The sequence below is a fragment of the Protopterus annectens genome, chromosome 11.part0, assembly GCF_019279795.1.
Source record: "Protopterus annectens isolate FY-2018-M chromosome 11.part0, PAN1.0, whole genome shotgun sequence".
Classification (NCBI taxonomy): domain Eukaryota; kingdom Metazoa; phylum Chordata; order Ceratodontiformes; family Protopteridae; genus Protopterus; species Protopterus annectens.
The window spans coordinates 1030679328-1030698900 of NC_056745.1; the positions used below are offsets into that span (position 1 = coordinate 1030679328).

Below are 19573 nucleotides of genomic sequence, written 5' to 3' on the forward strand. Positions count from 1 at the left end.
TCCCAGAAAAGGAAATCTTCCCAAAGGTTTTGGTAATCCAGCTCAGGGGTAATGACTTGGCCCAGGCTCCTAAGAAAATTCATCTAGCCGAATACTTTCTGATAGGCACAAGCTACACGTTATATCCAAACATGGTTTTGTTTTGGTCATCCATTATACCAAGAATCCACTGTAAAAGCTGCTAGGAGTTCCAGAGGAACCGAGATGTCCAGGTGGTTCATTAATCACAGAGTTACATGGCTAGCTTGACAGATAGGATATCACATCATCCACCACAAAGATCTTGACAGATTGGACTGATTTTTATGCTAGAAACAATGTACATTTGAACAATCTTGGTTTTGATGTGTTTAATTTAGACATCATTATGGCCATTGAGGAATATTTTAAGAATTGACCCTCTCACCTGGGGTATCTGGATTCAAGGCCAGCTCGGGAGAGCAGCATGTTGGTATGCCAGGTTGGTGGCAGCCTTATGGCTTCACCCCCCCCCATTTTCCCCATTGTTGGTGCTCAGTGACCTTGAGTCACCTTCAGTTGGTCTCAGTTTGACCAGTGGCCATATCAAGGGGTATTTGGGTTGGGTAGGATGACGTAAAGTTTTTTTTTCCACCAGGTACGAGGTAGCTTGAGTTACACACCTGGTCCTGTAGAGGTTAGCTGGAACAGGCTTGACCATGCCAATTGGCTTAAGAGTTAATGGTGTTGTTGATGTTATATGTGTAATTACTATGGCATCTTTAATGTTATCAGTAGCATTGTTAATAAAGGGTCGCAAAGGCAATAGTGTATGTTTATTGACTCAGCTCTGTGGACAAGGGCAACTTAACAGTGACTTGATTTGTCTGTGAGCTGGAGTTGGGGGGGGCGTACTAAGGCTCAGCTTATTAAAGCATGTATTGCAGCCCCCCTCGACAGTTTCATCAATGTCTCATAGGCCCTCCCATCCCACTCCCATATCAGGGGTTTTGGTGGTAGTCTTATGTCTTCACCACCTCTTTTTCCTCCCTATTGGTGCTCAGCAGCTTCAAGTCACATTCACTTGGTCTCAGTTTGACCAGTGGCTATATCAAGGGGTATCGGGGTTGGAAAGAATGAAGTAAAGGGTTCTTCCACCAGGTGCAAGGTAGTAGCTTGAGTCATGCATCTGGACCTGTAGAGGTTACCTGTTCATAGGTTCCTAGGTTTGTAGGTAGGTACTAGGCTATTGGCCCTGGGGCCTATACAAGCCCAGCCAAAAAGGTACCCTGGCTTTTGCCACCCAAGAAAATTATTTTCCTGTGCCACTGTCAAGCAGAGCCACAGAGGTGATCCCCGGGGTGAATTTCCTATTTCCCATCCAATCATCAAGATTTTTCTTGTAACAGGCTTGGTCATGCCAACTGGCTTAAGAGCTACTGGATAATGCTGTTGTTGATATGTTATATCTGAAAGTACTGTGGCATCTTTAATATTGTCAGTAGCATTATTAATAAAGGGTTGCAAAGGCAGTACTGTGTGTTTATTGACTCAGCTCAGTGAACAAAGATGTATGCATTAAAGCATTTACTATAAGTTAATGAAAGAAGAGTTAATTAATGAAAGGAATTTTATACTGAAGTGTGACAACAATATATATACTATGGCTTGGCAAGTATGGATGATATATGTAGGAAAGTAGCAAGAAAAATAATAGGCAGAATAAGGCAGAAAACATTAAGTGATGGGATTTTTTTTTTGGATGATAAACTGCAAAACACAAGTCAAGTACCAGATGAAATATAAACATATTTATATGTGTCAGTGTCACTGCTCAACAGAGGCACAGTAAAATAATGGGTATAGTTCCCCATACTAAAGGGGCTAGGCTTGTAAATGCCCTCGGGCAGATAGCCTAGTATGAACCTATGAACCTATGAACATAGGGTTGAAAGAGTATGTGATAATGTAAGCAATGTCATAGAATGGAACAAATATGGAAAATGTCTTTCTGGAGTACAAAATATGTAAAAAATATATGGACAAATAGAAAAAAAAGTCTACTAGAAATGAATGAAGTGATAAATAAAGCATAGATAAGAACATAATGGGGATGTGGAAGGAGACACGCGGTTTTGTTATATAACAAGAAACAAGATGATAACAATATTCTCAGAGGTATGAAGCTCAATATAAGTCAGTGCCTGAACTGATGGGTTAAAAGATGTTGTAGAGGGAAGCACAATGTGAATTAATGCAAGGAAAGAAAGATGAGGTATTAATCTACAGAGACCAATTAGTTATTTATACAACTTAACTGAATTATTACCTGTTGACACACAGAAGTTAACTAAAACAATTTGAGAGTGTTTCTAGGCTACCCTTGAGTCTTAAGCATTAAAGACAAGAATTATCTGCATATCTAACAGCACTGTGAATTTGTAAAATCTGGTTAATTACTGTTCTAATGGATTTCAATGTATGCAGCTTGGTATAGTTCTCCATTATCAATCTAACATGTAAAGGCCTCAGCTGGAAATCTTTGGGTCCTTCTGCAGAACATCTCTTGGGAAATAAAATCAAAATTAATTTCTATTCAAGGAGAAGCATAAGGACAGTATAATGATAAGACCAGACTCCTACTTGGAAAGACATCAAGGTTTTAACATTATTTTGCTGTGAGAAAGGAAAGGAAAGGCTAAGAAAGGAGGTGAAGCAGAGGAAAATAAAAGGGAAGGGAAGGAAATGAAAGTAAAGTAAAGGAAAACAAAAAAAAAAGAAAGGAAAACAGAAAGGAAAGGAAAGGAATCTGATATATAAGAAAAGCTTTCCAGTGACCACAGCGAATAAACACTAAAAATGTATAGATAGGATAGACAATATCAAAATTTGAGCAACAACATGAAGTCAAGATACATCTAAACAACAGAAGACTCAGCATGACATCAAGATGTACTACAGACAACACAGCAGATGGTTATAAAAATACCAAGATGAGCAGTGGATAGACTAGATATCATGGCACCATGTAGTCATGTGCAGCAGAATATCTACAGATACAGTAGGATGCAGTCTGCATTAATAACAGCAAAACGTTCCTGACTAGCTGACTAGTGGATCATATCAGGAATAAACAAACATCTAATGTGATGTGGAGAAATGGTTACTGGGTAATGCTGGTGTGGATAGAGGTGGTGAGGTCATCTCTCAGTAAAGTCTACATTTCTATAAAGAGCAAATTAGATGAATGTGAGTCACTTAATCCTCATCCACTTGTAGATGTAGTGGCTTGAAGCTTTATGTGCTTTTGTCAATTTGATATTTCATGATAAAATATTAGAATGATTTCACATTTCAAAAGCAAAGTGCTAATTTTAGAGGAGAGTAGTTTAACTTGTCTAGAATATATGTCTGTATGCATCTACAAATATAATATTATTTATGAGAAAACCTGTTAACCAGTATGTTAGCCTAGATGAAAAGAAAAAATAGTACATATCATGATACTACACCAACCACCAAAATGAAAATTACAGATACCTTCTGCTTAGCAAATGCAGTCAGAAGGAACCCCTTTCAGAAATGGATATAGGCAGTCCTTGTAAATTGCAATATTGGTATGCATTTAAAATGTAAGGACATGCAATGCTGAGTCGCAGAATGTGGAGATTGAATGACTGAAAAACTGTACTTACATATATTAAGTCTGAGATTGCAATTTTTTTGAATATTCCTTTACTTCCAAGTTAGAATGTTCTTAGAGTTGGTATATATAAGTTCAAGGGGGCATGGAGACATATATCTCATAACAGGGGTGCAGGAGGCTTGCACCCCTGCAAAATCAAGCTTAAAGGAAAGAATAGTACTTGATATTTTCTCATCTCCTATATTTTTTCAGAGATACAGATTGCAAGCCCCCACATTTCAATATGGATTTATAAGTTACTTATTGGAATCAGTGGGATAATCAAAGCAATGCTTAAATGGGTAAGACAGAAGTAGCATATTGCATTAAATGAAAACCTTATTCAACATTCAACGTCTAGAGTAAAAAGTTGCTTTTATTGAGTGTTTGATTTATGTAGTGGTCCTACCTGCCAAGGTTTAAAGTCATATATGTCAGGACATGATCCATTTTCCAGCAAACCATAACCTGTGGTGCATGATGACATGTCATGCAAAGCATGTGCAGCCACATAGACTGCTTGGTAAACATTGTAGGGTGTTGTTAATGACGAGACATCTGTAAAAGAATTATTCAGTTCTTTTAGTGTTTCATTCCCAGAACAAAGTTGTGCAACTTCATTTACTGTGTTCTTCACAGGCTGACTCAAATTATGGTACCACCATTTACAACCAAATGCTTCCTCCCAAAACTCCTTCAAAAAAATGTCATTATGGCTTTTGAAAGGGTTAACATTCAGAAGGTATTCTTTAAAGTCAGGCATCTCACCTTTTCTGGACATAAATGCAATGGTCCCATTTAACATTTTAGCAAAATTATTTCTAGAAAAGATGGGGGAGAAACACCATCCATCTGAGGCAAGCCATATCTTGTTAGTTATGTTATGCTTGGCTATGACTTCCATGACAGGATTCAAAATGTCATCATTTGAAAAGGCAAGAATGACATTTGCAGATGATCCCTTGATGATATCAATGATTCTTTGAGACTTTTTCTCATTTAATATCTCAGGAATTGATTCAAAGAATGCAATACAAGATGCAGTCTTAAGTAGCTCTTCTTTAATGGTCTGACTGCCTTGCTGTCCATAGTCACTTTCCTCTGCCAATATTCCTACCCATGTCCAACCAAAATATATTATCAGATGGGCTAAGCCAATAGACTGAAATTTATCACTAGGAGCTGTGCGGAGGAAGGAAGGGAACTGCTTCTTGTTGCTGAGCAATGCCACTGTAGAACCATAACTAACCTAGGATGAAAACATTTTTCAGACTGAGTAAATATATTTAATGTAACACGTCTACTACAATAATCTGCATTTTAGTATTGTTGCAGGATTTATATAATCAAACTAAGTAGTGTGTTGAATCCATGTTTAATGAGCATGGAAACTGTTTTGAAAGACTGCTAAACAGACTGTTTTCCCAGAGCAGGTGTTATCAGGAAGAACAATGTATAGTAGAGGAAGGCATTAAGTACCGAAGAGTAGTACATGTCATTGGTTTTAAGTTGAATAAATACCACAAAGAAAGGTAAATTCACCAAATAAACACCAAATCCAAAAATCAATATGACAGGAGGGAGACAAAAAATAAATTAATAACACAAAGTTTTATTATATAATTAAACCAAACATTCATAAAAAACATTAGGAGTCTACCATTTAGGCTGATAGTAGCCTTGAGGGGTCAAAAACACACCCGGTAGTGGTGCACATTAAGTCCCTGTAATTTGTAATGCAAATAAAAACATGTTAAGAGATTTATGGGACTTTCTAGAGGAGACTTACCTCAAACCTAGTAACAGCGAATGTTGGCTTTTTAACTATTGATATTGTTGACCTGTTCTCCTCTATTCTTTTAGAGGAAGGTTTAGGGTTATTTCATGAAAGCCTTTCCTCTTTTAAGGCATCGAAGAATGAAGAGATAAACTTGTCTGCATTGGTTAAGGTATTGTTGGAAAATATTTTTTTTATTTTTTGAGGGTGAAACCTTTTGACAAATAAAAGAGGTTGCAATAGGTGCAGCCTGTGGTCCAATTTATGCAAACCTGGTTTTACCTGGATGGGAAAACTTATTTGTGTTCAACTCAAAATTTTGGGCATCTATTAAGTTATACCTGAGATTCTTGGATGACATATTTATTTTATGGGATGGACTTGAAGAGGAATTCAGTGATTTTTGTCAGCTATTTGAACAAAACAGCTACTTTCTCTGCAATTTATGCATTGTTATCATAAAAAATGTTATCAATTACTTAGACATTAGGATTAAAATTGTTGAAGGTAATTTTGGGTCCAAAGTCTATAGAAAACCTACTTTTAGCAACTTGTACTTGCCCTTTACCAGTGCTCATCCATTTTTACAGAAAAAAAGCTTGGTGAAGGGACAATGTATTCATGCTGCTAGGATGACACCTCAGAGTGAGGACCTATTAAAGGAAAATGAGTATGTTTCAAGGTTATTAAATCTCTTCTGACCCTTTTAAATCAATTCCTTTTATTCAAGGACCATACTCTACCTTAGGCTAATGTTACTTCTGCAATATTAAATGTGCTTGATTAAAATAAAAAAATGGGTAAATAAAAGTCAGTGATCTGTGTTTACTTCAGAATTGTTTTAAAAAGAAAATCATGCAAACAAAACTGCACATCTCAAAGTTTTTAAACAACATTATGCAAACAGACCCGTTATATAATGATTTATATAAGAGTTCTAGATTGAAAAGTCAACTTATTTTATTAAAACATCCTGCCTGATTAATCATTCAGCTGAAAACTGAAATTACTAAAATTGCCAAATAAATGATAAAATTAAATCAACAATAACTATAGTAGATTCAAGAAGGAATATGAACTTTTACTGTGAAATATCCAAAGAAAAGAATTTATAAATATGCAGCAAAAAATAAGAAAATTAAATACAACACAAGAGTCTTAAATTAATGTTCTGCCTAGTCTATTAATATTAAAGTTGCTTTTTTCAACAAGAATATGGTCAGGTGAAGAGCTCCTTTGAATATGTATGATACTATACCAGAATCAACTTTTTTAGAAGAAGCGAACCCCACTATCAGTACCACAGAGACTGAACGGTATAACTGTGAACAAATAATAGAGTATTGCTTCAAGACCAAATTTCATTCATAATACACCCCTCTTTGTCTCTCTTTTCATTAATAATCTAACCCCTGAACTGTCTCAAAACAATATAGTCTTGCATGCCAACAATCACTTGCTCCATGAATCCAATAATGGTATCTCATTCCTTCAAGAAAAAAATACAAACAAGTTTCACAAAATTATGCATTTGAACAGATAGGAACATGCTTCTAATAAATCCTCACAACTCTGATATAATGGTCTCTGGCATCCAACAAAGACTTACAAAAACATTATGTTTTACAATACCTGATGTGGCAGGCAAACTTTTGTCACATGTAATATAGCAAAATACCCAGAAATAATCCTGGACCCTACTTTATCATTGATTAACTATACTGATAACATTATTAACAAAACACCACACCAACGAATGCTAGATTATAGGATATTTTACCTCCTTACCCTCACAGCTTCCTTATCCCCGAACAGGTATATAGTCTTCCTTGAATTACTTTTTCACTCAAACAGAAATCATCTTGGAATACAAACAACTGTAAACAACATTTGTAGGTTTGTACTGTTGCTAGCAAATTGTCTCACTCTTTACTGCCAACTCTTATATTACTTCAACTGCCACCAGTCAATGAAAGAGTAACCCTGCTTCTTATTCCACAGATCTACAAAATATTAAAAATGTGACACTGTACCCCTTGAAAAGAATATTGCAAATGAGATAACAAAGCTATAGACTGAGATATGACCAGGAGAAATATTAACCCTTATTAGACCCCAATTCAAAACATTTACAACAGAAAGAACATTTTCTACACTAAAGCCATCTATTTAAAATCAGCTCCCAGTAGAGGTGAGGCTGCAAAATCCTGTGGAAATGTTCAAAATTATACTAAAGGAGCAAATGTTGAAGGACATTAAATGAAGGGCTATTCTTTACAACTCATGCTTAAGTCAAATCTGTTGATCTACAATGTTATTATTTATAACCAAATTTAATGAAGGAAGAATTTCAAATATTAACTGTATATGCAATAAAAATGCTTGTTAGTGTATATTGTAAGCGTTAGTTCATTAACACATATTTTGTCCTTGTCATGGATTTTACATGTGCCTCTGGACCTGGATCATGACTGAAAAAAAGCTGTCATCTAGTCTGCTTACCTTTTTAGAAAAATGAAATAAATAAAATAAATAAATAATATTTGTTAGGGCAGGACCGGGAAATGCAAAAAGAATTCTCAGATAATGTGTGTCCATTCAGACCAGGACCTTTTACAATGACAAAGGGGTGGACAGGGTGTCTGTACAACAAAAGGGGAAGGTAGAAATAATAGTAAATGTTTTAATCTCACCTCATTCTCATTAAATGTCTGGCATAAGAAAGTAATGAATTATGACTTGTCCTTTGTACCTGCTAAAGAAATGGATTTAACTGAGAGTTTAACATAACTTTGTTTATTTGTATGGACACTAAATTTAAAGCAGATTTTTTGTAACAATAATGTAAGTGATTTGTTACCAAACAAAATTAAGTTAGAGAGGAATACGTTTAATCCTTGTTTACTGGAAAACAGAAATTTTTCAGAAATTATGTGAAGATTATATCAGAGAACTTTTGCCGCAACCTTCTGTAACTCCATTTTTAATTTAAATTATTATGAGAATAGAGCAATAACTGAAATGAAAAAAATGACTGATGTTTTTAATAGCTGGTAAAGGAGGTGGGCTGGTGGTTTTGAATTCTATTGATTATAAAGTTGGATTGAATATGAAGATGGAAACGGTTATAATAAAATTTACACTGATATTTTGAAAGGTAACTGCGGTGGTGCTGCAGTAGCATTGTCGCCTCACAGTTAGAAGTTGCCCGTTCGATTCTCAGTTAGAGCGTCTTCTGTGTGGCGACATGCATGAATGGGCGTTCCTTCATTGAATGTTGTGCGTTAGGCCCGGCAAGTCAGCACGTCAAAATCTACTGCCAATCATTAGCAGACCGGAGTTCCACTGTGGCGACCCCTAACAAACAAACACTGATATTTTGAAAGCCTTTGAAAAGATCAAACTACTGAATTTGATTGGTAAAAATATTATCAACTATTTATGATATAGATCTTTTAAAGACTTACTATGTTATGAGCAGTTGCTTAATCAAATACGTTTTTCAATCATTCACTAGATCTAGAATATGTTTTTGAAAATACAACATTTCTCTGTAAAGCTTCATGAAACTTTTTTCTTAGGTAAAACAATACCCAGTATTTTTTCAAATATTTTTATTGATTTTAAAGAACTCGGTACAAACAACAAATCTTAATAACATCAAACAATTTACAGTAGGATTTTCTTTACAATTCTAATTAAAGTCTTTAAACACCTAGAATTATTTTGTGAATTATAAATATACTTTCACTGGCATTTACATCTTCTGTTGTCTTTTGCAACATTACAGTTATTCTCCATCTGAGAAGGTGGTGAGGTGACTTCTGATTATATAGCAACATCTCAAGATACTGCCTGTTGAGGTATTGGTATCAATGACAGACAGACTTCCTTGTTCTGCATCTTATAAAAATGCCTTCTATTTTTCCTGTATATTTGAGATTCCAGACTTTTTCATAATAAAACCAATCCCTCTGCACCACATGCTCCAGAGACCTCAACCTCATAACCACAATCAACAGAACATGCTGGAGGGACAGTTTCATAACCCAGAGACTGCCCATGCTATGGAATAGACTTCCCATACATGTCAAGCAGAGCACCTCACTGGCTCTCTTCAAGAAAAATCTTGATGAGTGGATGGGAAATAGAAAATTAACCCCGTGGATCACTCCAATGGCTCTACTCGACAGAGGCACTAGGAACTAAAGTTGGGTGGCACAATGTCAGGGTAATCCCATGGGCTTGGCTTGTAAAGGCTCCAGGGCCATTAGCCTAGTACACACCTATGAACCTATGAACCTATGAACCTATAAAATCATGGCTCATCAATTACAGTTGCTATGATACACATATTGTGGGTTATTCATTGCAAAAAAAAAATATATATATATATATATATATATATATATATATATATATATACACATTCTTTTTCTTTTTCCATTCTTTAAACTGAAACTAGTGAGTTTCTTGCATTTCTGTTATGAAAATATATTCACTTATGCTGCTTCTCTTTCAGTAAATACAAAATATTCCTTTTGTTCTGTGGTATTAACATTGGATAAGCTGATGGGGACTCGTTCTTATTCATAAACAATGGGTAGCTTGGGCAGGATTAGTATAGCAAGACAATTTGTAATTCACAAAAGCTTGTACAGACTGTGGTAAGTCATCAAACGCAGTCTTACCTCATTGTATAAGCATAATACAGCAGACATAAAGTACAAATACGAAAGATCCTCCAGAATCATGCAATTCAAAACACTACTCTCCCTCTGTATACAGCTCAGTCTCAAGGAAGTAACTTTTGGAGTCCAGACATTGCTTGTAAAGTTGGGAAAGTGCTTATGATTGCAGGAATCACCTACCAACCATCCATTCATTTCAACTACAGTTCTTTGGTAAACCTCCAGGGCTGAAGGTATATCAAAAGCCAATCAGAGAACCCTTTGCCAAGCCAAAGCTGTACTAAAAGCGTAAACATTGAAAAAAGCTTCATACATTTTAATTTCCCAAACGTCTTCATTAGCACATAGCTCTGAAAAGGATATAATTCTAGATGGCATTGTAGCAAAAACTGCATCAACAGTTTAAATGCATAATATTCTTTTCTAGTTCATCCATTAAGTTTTCAGAATCTCTGTATATTCCAAGCTTGTCTAATGGTATGATTGAAACATATTCAGTCAACTCACTTTGCTTAACAATTATGCCAAAGCTTTCTGTAATCTTTCATTCCCCATAATTAAGCAAAACCTTAGATCCATTTCTGGCCAATGTCTTGCATATATATATATATGTCAGATGAGTCCATAGCTGTTTATATATAACATCATGCAATTTCAATTTGTTAAAGGTAATTACTAATAAAATGCAACAGTTATCACCATCCACTAGCTGGAAGGTAGAGAATTTAATATTTCTGCATTGAATCATAAACATCTCTGACCAAGTATGATTTTAACAATAATTCCATTGTCTAAAATCAGTTCTGAACTCAGGGTAATTGTTTTAAGTGTACCCCCAGACACTTGGAGTTTCCTCTGCTCTTTTGATTCAGGATGTTGCTGTATATGCTTATTTCAATATATACACATCTTTCTGAAATAATTCTGACTTATGCATTTAGATTCAATAAAATGCACTATAACTTGTTTTGCCATGTGTGTAACTATAATGTGAATAGGCACATCTATTCATAAATGCACAACTGACTTAGGTACCATCTTAGATGACCAGGTGGCTTATTTATCAATACTTTTATTTTAACATCATGTTTTTGTTTTATGCTTTATTTTAACATTATTTTCACTGACATAATTTATTTTTGCACACTGGCAAATCCTTGATTAAGTCTTTAAGTTGTAAACTTGTAGTTTCAACGCTGCATGGCACTTTTCTCAACTGTCCCTCATTTGCAGAGCCACTCCTAAATCTGGCTCAAAACTTTGCTCCCTACCTCCCACAACTAGACATGTTTTGAGAAGTTGTAAATTAATTGTACCAGTATTTAAAAAACGTCCAAAATTTATAGCCTATTATTTTTGCCTTTTCCCTAATTTTGAAGGTAAAAGGTTGATGTACAGATGTTTACAACTTTATCACATGCCAGCTTTGACTCTGTTAAAAGTATGTCTTAAACTGAAACATTATTGATACCACTATTTTTTATCACTGGATCAGTCAAATTTTAAAATGCAAAATACTTAGCTCTGAGTGGAAAATCAGCCCTGTAAGGCTCCATCACCTCTTAGCCACTTCATTTCTACTAAAAATAAAACAAAATAAAGAAATACATACATACATACATACATAAGTTCCTTACCAAAGCGTGTGCTTTCTTTGACTTGTAGTATGAATTAAATTTATTTTTTGATTACACTAATCTGTTTTCTTTAATCCTTCTTGAGACTAAAAGCATTAAATAATTCTTCCTCACCTGTGACATGAACGTATACTGCATTTTGGCTTTGTCTACAGTTCTACTCACAGTAAGATAGGGCTCAAATTTCCAAATCCAAAGGTTATTGTTTTCAGATAGCCATCAGAGATCTAGTGGTTTAAGTGACAGAATTTAGAGCCAAAATGAATCACTGAAAGTGGCAATTGGTGGTTTAGAGAACTTATTGTAAAGTATAAAAAAATCAGTATATTTACATTTTAAGAGGAATATGTGAAATACAAATGTTACAGTTTGATGATTACGTGAATACACCTTCATTGTTAAATCTGGCAGTTGGCGCAGAGGGTTAAGGTTGTGAGCTGTAGTTTGATTCCCACCACCCTCATTTGCCTGCTGTATGACCTTAAGTCACTTAACCAGATGGAGCTTAGGGACAATTGGAGATTTGGGCTAGGTTCCTCAATGGTCCCCATTCACTGCAAGGCTAGATACTGCCTATGAACAATATGATAGAAAAAAGTGATTTGATGTTAGACCTATAAGATAAATCAAATGAATCATTTTCATCAATTTTAACTTTATATTTCAAAAAACTAGCAATCAATTTAATATTACATGGGGTAGTAAAATTTTATAGGAGAAATAAACTATTCATTGCCTTTTTCTGCTTTATGAAGTTTTAAAGTGAATGTTCAACAAGAAAAATAGCTTGCATAATGTCATGTAATATATGTATACTATTTTTGCCTACATATTGTTAGTAATGGCTGAAGAAGAGGCTGAGTAAAGGAAGTACATTCTCATCAAAAGCTTTATGTAGAATGAATTGGAAGACTATGTAATCACACAATGCACATCCATGTTAATATTATACCAATTTAAAGCTAGAAAAACGGTTTTCTATTACTATATGCTATAGAAGTATGCTTTTCTGTGTGCACGTTTGTGACAATATTTATATGCAAATGTATGTTAGTATGTATGTATGTATGTATGTATCATGCCTGGCTACAGTCATACCAAACCGCCACTGTTGGTAAGCGCCATCTACCTCTACCACATAGCAGGTTCATGCAATTATCACTTGCGAAATCTGGTGACATGTTACAATTTGGGCTGGGCTGCAGAATTGCTCACATCTTGTGGGGTCAAAGAATAATTTAAGTCTCACTCTGACCTACTTTCACACTCTGTTTTGCACAATAGTTTCTATGTATCTGGCATGCAAAGTTGTCAAGAATAGCTACATATAATGTGTACATAAGCCACAGACAGAATAAAAAACAGGATATTGACATTTTCATCTGGATAGTGGACAAAAGCATGTGGATTTTTTTTTCTTCAACCAACAGGGCTCATTTATGAAAGCAGCATTTATAGCACAGGGCTTAAGGTGGTGGGTGTTACATTGTTTATCTACAGCTATAAAAGTATACATATCAGGTGCAGTATTACTAGTGTATGCAGCAACAGAGCAAGATATAACAAAGATAAATAATTGCAAGGTATAGATGTGTGACATGAATAATAACAGCAAGAAATGCAAAGTTATAGGCAGGGGGCGGCTCGTGGCATCGGACTGCCGGACTGCTGCCCCCTCAGCTAAATAGTAGTAATTGTTTATGTTTTAAAAAATAATGTAAAAAAAAAAAACAAAACTTTTTTTTGTACTTTAAAAACAAATTTCGAGTCTGCAACTTGGAAGTACGCGCATGCGCATTGCGCACTTTAACCGCCTCGGGCTGCGGCGGTTTTAAACAGCTTTTTTTTTGTTTGTTTTCATTGCAGCCCGGAGGAGTAATGAAGGCATCATTGTGATGCCCAGAAGTCTATGTGGTTCCAAACCACAAAGAATTGGAAGGGGCTCGGACTGCGACGTCCGCAGGCACGTCATGACGTGCTTTCTGGGCTAAATGCTGCTGATTGGTTGTCGCTCTCTTCCCGGGCTTTATGTGCTGGGAAAAGAGCGAGAATCAGTCAGTCAGTTGTCGGCTAGTTTGTGGATTGACCTTTTTGGCTTTTTTAATAATTTTTTTTTTGTTTTGGCATTAATTGGATTGGAATCGGACGGGATTTTACTTATTTGGGTATGCTAGAGAGAGAAGGAAGAACAGAAGAACAAGAAGAAAGAAGAAGAAAAAGGAAAGAAAAGAAGAAAAGAACAGAGTGAAGGTGCAGAATTAAAGTAAGTATATATTGTGCTATTCGTGTCCGGTCAGAGTGATATCACTACAGTGTTGATGTTGAATCTGTTAACTTATTTGCACTAGCAATCAACTCTCCTCTGCTCTCTGATGTGATTGATGCAGTGAAATCTGACTTTGAAGTGCACACCATGTCATCAGCATCAGCTATATGACATCATCCACAAACAGTTACTACAAAGCAAAGTCTATAATATAAAACAAACTGCAATGCCTACGATGCACAAATAAGTGATACAAAACTATTTACAATAAGCACAGATGGAAGGGAAGTCATGAACTTCATAGAGATTCTTCTTGTAGCTAAAAAGCACTGTAGTGTGATAATAAGCTGGCACTCCTGCACAGTTTAACTGGAAATAATTTCCCGTGTTTTATGTCCACAGCAGGCAGCATTTCTCAGTTGTCACATAAAGTAAAAATTTAGCTCATGAAAGAGTTCATACTTCCATGAACAAGGAGAGGAACTGACTCTGAAGATGTTTAAAAATAACAAAACCAGTAGTTTCTTCACTGTTAGCTTTGCTTTAGGTCAGTCACATGCAGCCTGGAAGATTAATTACCCAACACAATTACAAATGAAATCCTGCATATAAGATCACCACACACATTTGGGATAAAGTAGTGTTGGCCTAAGTGACTAGTAAATCACAATATGTTTTTAAACATTTTCCACTGTTGGATTGCGTGAGCTAAAACAGGTGTGAAAAGTTGTTAAAAGCCAGTTGGTGCCTACAGTATGACAGCCATATAAACTGTGTATTACATGGTGGTGGTGGATAGAGAATAAGGCTTGAACCCTGTACCTTAGGCCCATGTGGCAAGAGCTTGAATTCCCTACCCACCACCATTTGTAAAACATTTGCAGATTTTTGCCTCATATTTGTTTGTTCTGTCCTCATAAAGTCTGTGGTTTCTGTAGTTTTGTTACTTAACACAGCCAGTAGTGCAATGGTAGTATTATTGCCTGACAGCTACAGGTTGTCTGGTTTGATTCTTGGCTGTGGTGCCTTCTGTGTGGAGTCTGCATGTCCTCCCTGTGTTTGTTTGTGTGGGCTTGCTCTGGTGTCCTTAATGGATATTTGTCCCTATTGTTAGACTGTATTCCCCCATTATTGGCTTCGTCCAGGTTTTTTGTGTCAAGGTTGAGAGCTATGGTGATAACTGAACTCACTGAATATGTTTGGGGGCTGTATTCCCCCATTATTGGCTTTGTTCAGTTGTTTTGTGCTAAGATGTTGACAGCTATGGTGAGAACTGAATTCACTAAATGGTAGCCATTTAAGTTTCAGTCTTCCTTTCTTTCATAAAACAGATGATTTGGCATAGTGGTACGTTCCTATGACTGTTTTGCACAGGGTCCTGGGTTCAATACTTGGCAGTGAAATGTATGGTGGCAACACAGCATTTTATTCTAACAACTTTCCAACATTATACAAGCAATGTTTAAAATGTGTCCCTGTTTTTTGGTCTTCTGCCTCCAGATTTCTTGTGCTGCAAAGTTCAGAGATGCAACTGAGTGTCAAGTAGATTTTACAAGGGGAACAAAAATTTAGTGCTGCTTATGCCAAGTCTGCTTGCATTGTTAATAGCACAATAGGTAGTGTACTTGCTTTTGGTGCAGAAGGCTGTGGGTTCTACTCCCAGAGTAGGTAGATGCATTGCTGATACTATACTCTATTGTAAAGGGGGTGGATGCTGCAGTCTTTTTTGGTGAAGATACCTAGTAACTATGAACCTGTTATCAGTTTGCCATTCATTCCCTAATGCAATATTACTAGCTTATCATTTTTTAATGCAACTTAGGCAATTTATTTCTCAAGGGCAACAGGCACTTTATTCGTAGATGAAACAATGAAATATAACGTTGTTTGCTAGCAGCAACCTCTTCATTAGTTACAGATTTCTTTAATGGGGAATTATTTAGATGACTTTTACTTCTTCAGAGATTGTGCATATTTACTGATACTGGTGGACTGTAGAAGTTTGAGTAGACTTTTATGATAGGTATGTTCTGAATTGGGCAGTTTTGTCATTATTGGTGCATGCATGTTGTTTCATTGTTTACTGGAAAAATGTTCAAAACAAATTTAAAATGCCCTCTAACAACTGTGCTATATTGTGCAAGGAATATAATTTAATACAATCAGGAATGTGTATCAAAGACCACGTGTATGTTTCGTGTGCAAGGGGCCTATGATTTGAAAACAGCCAAAAGTTAATCTTTATCTGCCACTGGCAAAATGTATTTTCTTTGAATGTGGGTTTCAATGCTGTTTCAATGAATGTGAGTTTCAAGGGCAGAGAAGTTTTAATGCTAAGTCTGTTTTCATTGTGAGACTGCATTGCTTTGTTTAGCAGATGTCTTAGTGTCTGTGCTGTAAAATGCAAAATAAAACTTTCAAATGGAGTCCAAATCATCGTAGAAGTAAAGCAGTATGCACATTAGTGTTTATGGTAAATGGGGTGAAATAGTCAAGTAATGGTTCATTGGAATTGCTGCAGGGAAGAGGCTCCATTCGACCATGATTTTGTGAAGGGGGGAAGGGAGGCAAACTCAAAGACAGCCCCGGCTGAACTATACCTCTCAACTGTCCAGATTTTCACAGAATGAATAGATTTTTTCTTCTTATTTTTGGTTTGTTCCTCATAAAATGTGTGGCTTTATGGCAAATAATTTAGGAATTAAGTCACTAAATAATGACAGACACTGGGTTTCAGACTTCATAACCTTCAGAAAAATGCATGCTAAAGCAAGACCTGTTATTCTATCAATTGTCTCAGTTTATACAACAATTTATAGTACTGTTTATATGTTCCCCCAGTATATTTGGCCTTGTCCAGATTTCCTGCATTAACAGGTTGACAGGCACATGCAAATAAATTGCTTTATAGAATTAGGCATATCCAAACCTCTCAACTGTCCCCGATTTTGGTTCAAAATGTTGTTCTTCCCCTAATAATCCCACCGCAAAATGGCAATTTTGGAAGAAAACGTGGAGGACTTACAATTAAGAAATAACTGTAATAATCAGAGTTATAGATTACTTTTATTTCAGAAATGCATGCAGATTATTTTATTTTGTCAGCTGCTCAGGTTAGCCTTACTAATATTAAAAAAAACTGTCCCTTCTTTGACAGGTTTCCAGCTGTATTGTGTGGCTATTTTATATTTTTGCATCACATTTTTGGTCCATTTTTCATAAAATCATGTTTTTTGGCAAATTAGTGGCAAATCATTAAAGACTGAAGTTAGAAAATAATGACAGACATTTGAGTTTCAGATTTCATACCTTTCAGAAAATTCATAGTAATGCAAGACCTACTATTGTCTTTCTAAGTTTATAAGAGCAATATTTAAAAATTGTCCTTATTTTTGAGCCTTTGTCCCACTTCTATGTATGACTCTGTCCATATTTCTTGTTCTGAGGTTGAGAGGTATGACAAATATGTCAGGCCCATCACAGTCAGCCAGAGACATTTCAAATTGTGACATACTTGTTGCACCCCACTCCTCCATGTAGTGAGTCTGGATGTGTCCAACCAAGGCAAGGAGCAGTTATGCAGTGTAAATGTGCAGAGTACCCCCCCCCCCATCCAAGGTAGACACAAGTGCTACTTTTATTCTATCCTTGATTTTGCAGAATGTTCTGGTTTCGGTCTTATTTTTTTACTGTTGATTTATGCTTATTATTACTCAGAAAGTGCCTGTTGCTCTGTGTTTAAGTAGCAATGCTTTAATGACCATCAGGTAAGCTTGTCTGAGATTGTAAGATGCAATTAAGCTTTAATAAGCACACTGTTAAAGAATTGCCAACACTGAAAGCCTTTCTGTTGTTGGCATGCAGATAATACTTAAAACTAGATAATGTATAAGCCTTGAGTATTGAAATGCATATGACAGAATTTGTAATAAAGTACAGGATTACATTATTTTAAGAAGCTCATTATATTAGTTGGAGACTTGCGGTCATCTTTGCAGGGTTTACCTGTAAACCAAACAGATGCCAATCTAGAATGTGTGGTCCATTACCTGTACAGTAATCCTTTAAGCAATGTATCTTGAGCTTGTTTCTTGTTTGCTTTTCATTTTTTACTTTCATCATGGTTTCCCCATGAAACAAGTAGATAGTTGTCAGGCAGCAGGTCTTTTTTGGATAAGAAGCATTTTTACAAGTGGGGGTATCACAGAGATTGCTACTTTCAGCATGTTACTTGGTACTTTTATAAAGCTGAATATAAATTCTAATTAGAACTGGAGTCCAAAGAGAAGTGGCTTGAGTTGAGTGCTGCTTGTTTTTCTTATACTTGACTTTGACTGTCACAAAAGTAATTTCATTTTTCATGCCTCACAACCTTTTTGTTTCCATATAGATATTAAGTAAGCTGTCATGCAGCCAATGCATTGAAATATTATTTTTCTTCTACACTTCATTGTGCCTTGATTGGACTCTCATAATGACGGTTTGGCATGCAGGGCAGCGTATTTAATTAAAGTTACAGTTTTTGTGGTTTTGAGCATAGCTCCTCCTCTTTCTAGTCGACCACACCCCTTCCCATTGACCCTACCATTCACCTGTCTCCTGCAGCCCCCCTTTGATTTGAAGTCACCAGCCGCCACTGGTAGGTGTCAGAAACAACAGTGCTAAATATCATATGACCAAAGTAACTGCTTGGTAAACGTGAAGGATCTAGGTGTATTAATGAACAATAAGCTGACAAGTTTTAGTCCATTCAGAAAACAAAAAATGAAATCTTATAAAGAATTCGGAATGGTATGCACATTGTTGCATAACGACAAAGGGTTTTCCACCACTTTCATTTCTATTTAAATTAGTCTTTTTGAATAATTTGGCAATGTTATTTGGACACCAAGATTTTAAATGGCAGTGTGGCTAGAAAGAGTGCAGAGTAGATTCTAGACAAGAATAACTGATTTAAGTGATCTATAGTGCATTATTAGACTAAGATAGTTACTATGTTTTTGGTACAGAACAGACAAGAAAGATTAAATCTTGTTGCAGAAAGCTTATATAACAGTTACATTTTTGCATATAGATATAATCAAGACATCTTGTTATAACACTAGAGGCACAAATGACTTTAATAGGAGCAACAAGAAAATCAGCTGAAAGAAAGTCATGGGTTGAGACAGGGCAGTAAAACAGTGGCATGAGTCTTCTAATATAAGTTAATCTTAGACCCATGAACTATTTAATGTATCAATCTGCAGGAAGGTAAATGTTTGAAAATATATGGCTAGGTGCAGGCAAGGATAACTCAGTATTCTGAGTATTAGGAATGTAGGTTTTAAAAGTGGAATATAATCTAGTCTGCTCTTACTGTAAAGAGATAACTTTTACAAATTAACTATGTGCTAAAAATTCTTACCCATAAACTTGATGGGCTTTTTGAACAGGTGACAGAGGCATTAAACTCAGACAAATTATTTTACATGGTATACCTAGACTCAGCCAAGGCCTTTGATACCAATCCACATTGTGAAGTTATAGTTAAGATAATACATTTAATAATAACCCCTA

General features: G+C 35.8%; 1 protein-coding gene across 1 annotated transcript in view; it reads right to left on the reverse strand.

The window, feature by feature from the left end:
• LOC122815014 (extracellular calcium-sensing receptor-like) overlaps window positions 1-19573 on the reverse strand; it is a 249541-nt gene that overhangs the window by 219613 nt on the left and 10355 nt on the right. The window contains exon 2 of the mRNA XM_044087265.1: window positions 4053-4892. Coding sequence (XP_043943200.1) covers window positions 4053-4892 — 840 coding nt within the window. The remainder of the gene's footprint in view (window positions 1-4052; window positions 4893-19573) is intronic.